The sequence below is a fragment of the Zea mays genome, chromosome 2 (assembly GCF_902167145.1).
Source record: "Zea mays cultivar B73 chromosome 2, Zm-B73-REFERENCE-NAM-5.0, whole genome shotgun sequence".
NCBI classification, from domain to species: Eukaryota; Viridiplantae; Streptophyta; class Magnoliopsida; order Poales; family Poaceae; genus Zea; species Zea mays.
Window position 1 is genome coordinate 27,573,585 of NC_050097.1, and position 8,679 is coordinate 27,582,263.

Consider the following 8,679-nt stretch of genomic DNA (forward strand, 5'->3'; position numbering starts at 1 on the left):
CAATATTCGATCCGTATCCGATCTTTATCCGTATTCACAAAGTTGGATATTTAGAATGCTGATATCAATTCAAATCTTATCCGACAAAACTTAATAATATTCATACCCGATTCGAATCCGAAGAGAAAATATGAAAACAATATAGAATATCCGTCCGTATCCCACTACACCCCTACTACTACTTGGCAAACAAATGTGCTAAACTGGTCGTTAACGACACATGCATGATTATGTGCTGTTTTTGTCTGTCAATGATGCACAGAACAGTAATCAAATTCACCTCATCATCAGTAGATCATGGCCAGATGGCTTAGGGTTTAGGAGTAGCGTACGTACATTGCATTTCAGTCTGTCTAATTGAATTTCACGTTCTGCAGTCAAGCACAGCGGGCACTTTATGAATGCATAGCTACCTAGGTTAACAAAGCATTCTAAAACTGATTAGTCCGTTCGCTTTCCCAAACCAACCATGCACCGCTGCTTTCAGTCAACACTTCACTTCGAAGCAGCTTTGCCTCGCGTCCCTGCAAAACGCATTCAAAGGAAACTTGAGAAGAAAACTCGCAGAATGCAGCACTGAATGAACCTACGATCATCAAAGGAAGGCTTGGGAGCAGCCAGAGGAAGAACATACTCGAATGCTTTCTACCACGGCAGTATCTGCTTCCGCACAGGCATTCAAATGATTTGACAGGATGCTTATCACCATCAAAATCAATACCATAATCCTGAAACCAAGAATGTTGAGTACTAAGTGTTGTCCTGCTGAAGCCCCAGACGCAAAATATAATCAGAGAGAGTATACATCCTAGGCTGATCCGATCAACTAAAGAGCATTGCATGAAATACGCCAAGAAAGAACAGTATCAATAACAAAGACGAAAAGAACGGCCGAGTGAAAGAGACTAGCTTAGTTACCCAAAAAAGGTAATCTAGTTATGTACCGCAATCTTGAGACAAAATTGTTACCAATCTGTTATGATGCATTCAGGTAGTATATTAAAGACTAACATAACAGATCAGCCCCCAAAAATGAAACAAGAACCCTAAGAAATTGAAGAATAGCTTGAAAGTTTTTAAATTGAGTTACTACCATTCGTAAAGACAAAATTCGGCAATGAAAGAAAAAATATGACCAGCAAGAAGAAACTTAGCCATGGTCTGCAATAAGGATTATATATTTCGCTTTTAAGGGTTAGGGATTTAGCATTGTGACCACATGAAGCAACCCTACAGGCTACAAAACCATTGCCCACAGGAATAAACATCAATTCAAGAAGCCCCAAATTAAAAAAACAGCAAGCACTAAAAATATCCTTGAAGTGGCTGCAGTAATTGATTTGATCGTCGTATTTGGTTATTACAAAACCACAAGGCTTACCCATGTGAGCTCCTCAAATGCTTCCACCTTCTTGGTTGTGAAAAATGCAAACTGTGCTTACAAAAATAAACAAAGAAAAATCATCAACATGGCACTCTTTCATAGCTGGCACTCATCAAATTCAGAAGTTAAGAATAATTTACATGATAATAGTGATGATCTGGCGTCTCCTTTTCAACGGGGATCTCAACTAAATTTGCATCATAGCATCTAGGTAAAGTAGTGTTACAACCAGAAAGAAAAATGAGAGAGGTCAATGGCTCGTATTTTCCATCATTTATTACATTTAAAATAACATCACAATGAGCAGGTTGAGAATAAGCAGACAACACCTGTGGTTGATGAATCTCCCAACATTCCCACAAAATGTCGCATCCAGGAATAAAGCTTCTTCATCCTTCAGCACCCCATCAGGACCCCAACCAGCATCTAAGAGCACTGAGTACCTAGCATTGTGCATGTTTTGAGTAGTCATTTCATGTAGCTTCGTATTTGTTAGCAACTCTCCAACATATTCACAGACAAAAGCTCCTTTTGGAAGTTCATCAAGTGTGCGTAGCCCCCACCCCTTCCCTTCCCGTGTCGAAAACACCTTGTTAAAAAGAACAGGAAAGTTATGGTTATGGCAAATCAACTAACCAGCACAAGTATAACCTGGGGGATGCATTGCACAAGACAACAAAGCGCACGTACTGGCCCACTCCAAGGGGAGGGGGGAGAACAAAAAATTGAAGGCAGCATTACCTGCAGATTGCAAGTTATACCACGTTGAACTACACGGTTACCACATTGCGCGTTACAGCCACATTTACTCCCGCATTCCTTGATAAAATTCCTAATAATATGGCCCCTGCAAAGCTCTGGTGAAGGCTCGTTCCTGATACTCTCAAGTGGGCAAGATTTACAGAAGAACATATTATGTTTTTCTGGAAACCGGTTCATAGAGATGCACTCATCAAGGAACTTTGTCCTAACCAATCCGTCTCGTGTATAGGCAAATTCACCACCAGTTTTTCTTGCACAGGCACATGGTTCAGAGGCATACAAGCAGTTGCCAGAGCAATCAGAACAACAGTCCTTGTCGCCAATTGTTTCAACAGAGTTAACATAGGAGTCCTGGGAAACAAGATTTCTTGGTATATAATAAAAGGAAGGTAAACAATTCTCGCTACCAAATTCGTTTACTGCTGATATACTTAACCTTTCTTTTCCCTTTGATATGTCAGATAAATCATGGGTACACCCATTGGGAGGAAGTACCAAATGGGCCTGCTGATGGGTAGTTGAATTTGGTGGGCCATTCTCTGAAGCTTCCACAATCAATGATTCTTCTACAGCTTTATATTCCCCGCTTCTGCTGTTCATGCAATCAATTGGTTCCAAGGATGGAGCACTACTCGTTGTTGGCTTATCCTGTGAGCTTCTGATCTTGCCAAAAGCATCTGATTGTTTATTATGTTCTGCAGCATGATCACTGCCTAGTCGTGCGACACACTGGCATATCTGCTTGATGAGACCGGCTATGGAAAAATCAGGTGGGAGGCTCTTGTGTGAGCGAAGGCATTTTTCCTCAACCATCTTGAAAACAGCTTCTAAATCAGGCATGTGGAATTTTGATGGGTCTATGCAGCATTTGATCGACATCTCGACCTCACCCATAGTGGATGAAGCTACAAGAGTGTGTAAACAAGGTGCTTCCTGTGTTTTTCCAGCTGCAGATCCTGTCCCAGCATTGTGCATCATAGTTGCATGGTCCAACCCATTTTCCAGACTTTGAGGTTGCTTCGTCTTGCTATTTATAGGTTCAACAAAGGAAGAAGGCGCTGTACTTCTATAATGCTGGACTGTCCTGCCATTAGCTCCTACATAAGGTTCAGCAGGTTTCAATCAAAATAATGACGTTGGGCATAGAAACCGAACAGCAAAAAAGCACTAATCAGACTGATTGACAACAAAATAAGCGAACTGGTCTTGCAGTATATTAAGTCAATAGAACAAACACTGGAGTTTTATGGCCTACAATATATGAAATACGAAAACCTTCACAGCACAAAAACTTGAGTAATAACAGATTAGGATGATGTGTGGAACCTGAAATCTTTAACGGAGCCTGAACAGGTAGAGCATCTAAGGTGCTGGCATTGAGCGGGTGGGAAGCAATGCGGCCAAGTTGGGCATTCTGACAGCTGGATGCAGGGGCACTGCATTGTAGATCATCAGTATCAGGTTCAGGTTTAGGCTCCCTCAAGAAGACGGTATGTTGGAAATCTTCATCCATCATTTGTATTGCCCTCTTCTTGTGTGCAGTATTCCCATGTGAAGGCACGCCACCATATGCAGTGGGCCGCTGACATTGGGTTGAGGTCCCCATTTGTGGATGGCTTAGCTCAGACGAAACGCCTATAGGTTCATCAAGGGCTTCCGCAGCGGAGACGGGAGACTGGGGATCGATAGAGCAACTAGCGCTGATCCTCGTCCTCTTGATGCGAAGGGCCTCGGTCCCACCATCCAGACCGTCGTGGATGTCACGGGAAGTAGAAGGCCGGGGCCGGCAGCCCTCCCCCTCCGGCGGAAGCCGAACCCCTCTTGTACTGTTGCTGCAATGCATCTGCTCCCCATCATCGGTAGGTTATCAGTAAAAAAACAAAAGAAGGCAAATCATCTTCGCCCATTACATTTGGGTATGAAGAGTGGACGAAGGGGAATACCTGGGGCCGGTCGCGGGCTTCGAGGATAGCATCGGCGAGGGCGCGGTAGCACTCGTCCTCAATGGGCTCCCAGGAGTTATCGAACAGCTGGAGGAGGTTCTTGAGGACGGCGAAGACCTCCTTCTTCGAGAAGCCCAGAGGCTTCATGGCGTCGACGGCGCGGTGTGCCCGCTCCCTCCGGCTCAGAGAATCCATCGAAAACCCTACTTTCCTAGCTAGGGCTCGAGGGATCCGCCGGCGTCGAAAAACTACACTACTTTGTTGGGCGTGATAAACATAGAATCGTCGAAGCAGGAAGGGAATATTCAGTTCAACAAGTTTGATTGGTTTATAAAAAACATTTAGTTGAGATAGCTGAGTTGGTCTAAGACATAAGGTTAAGATTTATCTTAGATAGATAGAAAAGGGCGTAGCTTCAAATCTCACATCTCACTTCAACACGTTAGTTTTCATAAATAAATAAATTATTAATATCAATACAATTTTGAATGATAACACACTAAAACAATTCTCATTTTTTTTCTAGTTTGATTGACAACCCATATAATAACCTATAATAAGATCTAGTGCACTGGAACTCGTGATTATGGGCCCAAATCCTTTAATATGGAACATTGTCTTTTGTAAATAAAAACCCCTATTATATGAAAAATGAAAAGAAAAAATAGGAATTTTTCGTTAGATATTTGACCAAATATGATTGTCGAGTTCTTTTAAAACCTATCACTAAAATACTCGATAGAGCTAAGCGTAGGGCTGGGTGTCGAAACGTCCGAGTTCGAGATGACTCATTAAACTAACGAATTGGCTCGGCTCAACTCGTTAAGTTAACAAGCCACAAAGAGTCAGCTCGACGCGTTTACGAGCTCAAGTTGACTCATTTAGCTCGCGAGACAGGATAGAAAAAACAATATGTATGTAATATTCAATTTCTAGTTAATTTCAAACTAATTTAACAATGAAAACAATAATTATACTCGTAGTTTCACATACCACATTAATATAACACCAAGTTAACATAATCCATCACTCATCAATTCACAATTCACACACACGTTCATCAGTTTAACCCACAATTATATTCGCATAGAACAATTTAACACATAGAAATAATTAATCAACCATTAGTTTAACTCATAGGCCATAGACATCACACATACATATAACATGTTTATCAAATATTACGTAAATGATATGCATATAGTTTCGTTTTGCTGAAATGCGGTAGCTCATTTAGCTCGCGAGCTAGCTCGTTAATGAACCGAGCTGGCTCGTTAACAAACCGAGCTAGGATGACAGCTCAACTCGTGAAAAAATTTAAACAAGACGATCCAAGCTGACCACAAACCGAATGAGCCGATAAAACACGGACATTTCGTCCAGCCCTACTTAAGCGGAACGAAAAGAGTTTTTCCATAAGATGGTAAATGAAAACGATTAGCCCACTAGTGATGTGGGGCCAGAATTCGTCAATTTTCTCGGTCGAGCCATGTTTCAGTATTTTCTTGCTAGGCAATTGTAAAGTGGATGGTGATAGCTCGTTAATGACAAGGGGAGTTTGGAGATTTTCACGATCGAGTCTATATTTCGATATCTTCTTAATATAATACCATATAACACGGGAGAACGGTTGTCGGTGTTTTGGGTCCGACCGCACACCCGGGGTTGCCCCTCGAGGTGTTTTTAGGAGTAGGACGGTGTCGACGACTGTAGCAAAATGGTTCGTGCCGATCGCACGAGGAACAGTGGACAAGGTTTACAGGTTCGGGCCGCTTAGAGATGCGTAACACCCTACGTCCTGGTGAGTATGCTTGGTGAATGTGGTTACAAGAGAGCTTCTCTGGATTGAGAGTAGAGAGAGTTGACGTGGGTGGCTAAGTAATCCGGTCGATCGTTCTGAAGGGGCGCCCCCTAGGCCTTATATATTCGACCGTGGGGCAATACATGTGGATATGATAACAACAAGTAGCTAAAAGATAGTGAACCTCTTGAGTTTATCCCTGCGTAACCCTCGCCGACTTATCTTTGCATGGCTTCGTCGCATGGGGGCTCCGGCGCGGGAAAGTCAGATTTCTGTTTTGGTCATTCGCTCGACGTTGTGGGTCGTTCGGGTTTGCACCAAACCGGCCTCATGTCGATCTACTTTGCTGGTTGCTTCTCCCCAGGCCCACGAAAGAATGACCTCACGATTTATTGGGCCCTTGGGCCTTTCGTGGGGTCTTTTACTCTTTTAGTGGACCCGGGGGATATCTATCCCCCACAAGCCCCCGATCTTTGGGTTAATTTAGAGGTAATCAGCCCAAAGATCCCAGGTCCAGCTTGCAGGTGACTTGAAGAAAATGATTTCTTGTTGTCTTCTCCTGCTTTGATCTCTCGTAGACCGAAGCCTTGTTTCGTGCTCGTGCCTTAGAGGTCGGCATTTTGATTTGTAGGATTCTGAACTTCATTGGGTGCACTGGAGGTGCACCCAATGGGTGTAGCCCCCGAGCTTCGAGTAGATTTTAGAAAATAATCTACTCGAAGGTCTTCCCCAGAAATTATTTCCATTTGTGCTCCTGCATTTTGGTTGAAAGCTGGCCTTTTAATCTTGTTCCACGCTCTTTATAAGTCGGCACTATCTTGGCTTGGAATGATAATCCATGGGGTGCACCGGAGGTGCACCCAATGGGTGTAGCCCCCGACCTTCAAATGGATTTTTGAGGATAATCCATTCGAAGGTCTTCCTTTTGTGTCTCTTTGCTAAAAATTATCCTTTGCGGTTTGTAGAAATCGGCATGAAGCTATTCGCATTATGCCTTGGAGGTCAGCATTATGTCATCAATATTTTGCTTCAGAGGTCAGCATATATTTTGTCTTTAGCAGCCGAGTTCGCAATCCATCCATATCTTGCTAGGTAGTGCAATTTATTTGCTCTGTGACTGATTGGACGTCTGATGGACGTTCTCTGTCTAGTCTTCACATCGCTTCTGTCGGCCATATTTTGTACTTCACTGGCTATATTTGGCTTTCCTCTGATCCTTACTGGTATCTCATTTTTGTCTTGAGGTATTCACTGCGTGCCCTGCACAGATGTGATCGTTTTGAAAAATATACTGGTAATTCCTGGGCGTCCCCCCCCAATGGGTGTGGGCAAGGGACGGCTTGGTACGCTGAGTGTTTTAGCCGGCTGCTTCTGAGTAGTAATGTGATGTGACGGCGGGTGTAATCATATCCTCCGCGCTGTTGACTGGAGTCCCAATGGGTGTTGTGTTGCGTGAAACGGTGTCAGCCGCCTGACGTGTCTTCAGACGGGTTGAAGTGTTTATTGAATGCTTTGCGACTGTTCAGTGACCATGGTTGGAGGTGAGCGGTTGCCTTCTTCTTCTATAAATAGTGCCTTTGCCTCTCTGGTTATTTCACATCTCTTGCTGTTCTCCGCTGCTTGCTTTCTTCCTCTCCTTGCATTTCCACCATGGGCAAGAACAACAAACGCAAGCGCGAGCCAACTCCTCCGTCAGAGGACTTTGGCGACTCGGAATACTCAGAGTAGGAGTTCTCCTCTGAGTCCGAGGGGTCTCCGGCTCCCGTCTCTCCCCAGCGTTGTCCGATGACTCGGACGACTCTCAGGGGATTGCCGCGGAGGTCTGGACGTACATCCGGGCCGTCGAGCGCTCCGGGCTCGAGGGCTCGGATGAGTCCGAGTACTCCTCGGATGAGGAGGACTCGGGCGGCGGCGGCGAGGACGAGGACGACGACGACGGCGGCGGCGGCGACGACGGTGACAGTGACGGCGACGGCAGCGGCAGGGGCAGCAACGGCGGTAGCAGGAGCGGCAACGGCGGCAGCAGCAGGGGCAGCGGCGGCGGCGGCAGCAGCAAGGGTAGCAACAAGGCCAGTGGCTAAATGCCACTGGTTTTTTAGATATTAGTATAGATTAGAAGTAGTATAGTAAAATAATGTAGTAGTATTAGTAGTGTAGAGTAGTATAGCGTAGTGTAGTAGTAGTAGTAATGTAATGTAGTAATAGTAGGGAAGTATCAACTCGTGAAGAGTTGATTTGTAAGTATGTTATCTTCCCTTTGATGAATGAAATGATGTTGGTTTCTCTTGTGACGATTACTCTCTGATATTCACAACTCGAAATTCTTGAATCATTCCTCTTCCCGACTTTTTCATGAAATTGATTCCGAGTTACTTGAAGACGACGTTGGCGCTTTGGAGGCAACTGCCGAGCGACTGAACGTGATATCAGCGTTTTTAGAGGTAACACCGAGTGACTGGTAGGCGACGTCAGCGTTTTAGAGGCAACGCCGAGCGACTAAACACGATATCAGCGTTTTAGAGGTAACGCCGAGTGACTGGAGGGCGACTTCGGTGTTTTAGAGGCAACGCCGAGTGATTGGGAGGCGACGTCGGCATTTTTAGAGGTAATGTCGAGCGACTTGAAACGGTGCCAGAGGGCGATTTCGGCGTTTTAGAGGCAACGCCGAGTGACTGGAGGGCGACGTCGGCGTTTTAGAGGCAACGCCGAGCAACTGGACACTGTATCAGCGTTTTAGAGGCAACGCCGAGTGATTGAACACTGTATCAGCGTTTTAGAGGCAACGCCGA

At 44.7% G+C, this 8,679-nt stretch overlaps 1 protein-coding gene across 1 annotated transcript; it reads right to left on the reverse strand.

Annotated features, from left to right (window-relative positions):
• Positions 1–277: 277 nt before the first annotated feature.
• On the reverse strand, positions 278–4,339 carry LOC100273862 (uncharacterized). The gene is made up of 8 exons (NM_001365802.1): positions 4,090–4,339; positions 3,473–3,989; positions 2,126–3,243; positions 1,714–1,973; positions 1,525–1,591; positions 1,382–1,432; positions 635–728; positions 278–524 (listed from the first exon to the last, which is right to left on the reverse strand). The coding sequence occupies exons 1-8, from the start codon at positions 4,282–4,284 to the stop codon at positions 496–498; spliced, it is 2,331 nt and encodes a 776-aa protein (NP_001352731.1). The 5' UTR covers positions 4,285–4,339; the 3' UTR covers positions 278–495.
• Positions 4,340–8,679: the final 4,340 nt, after the last annotated feature.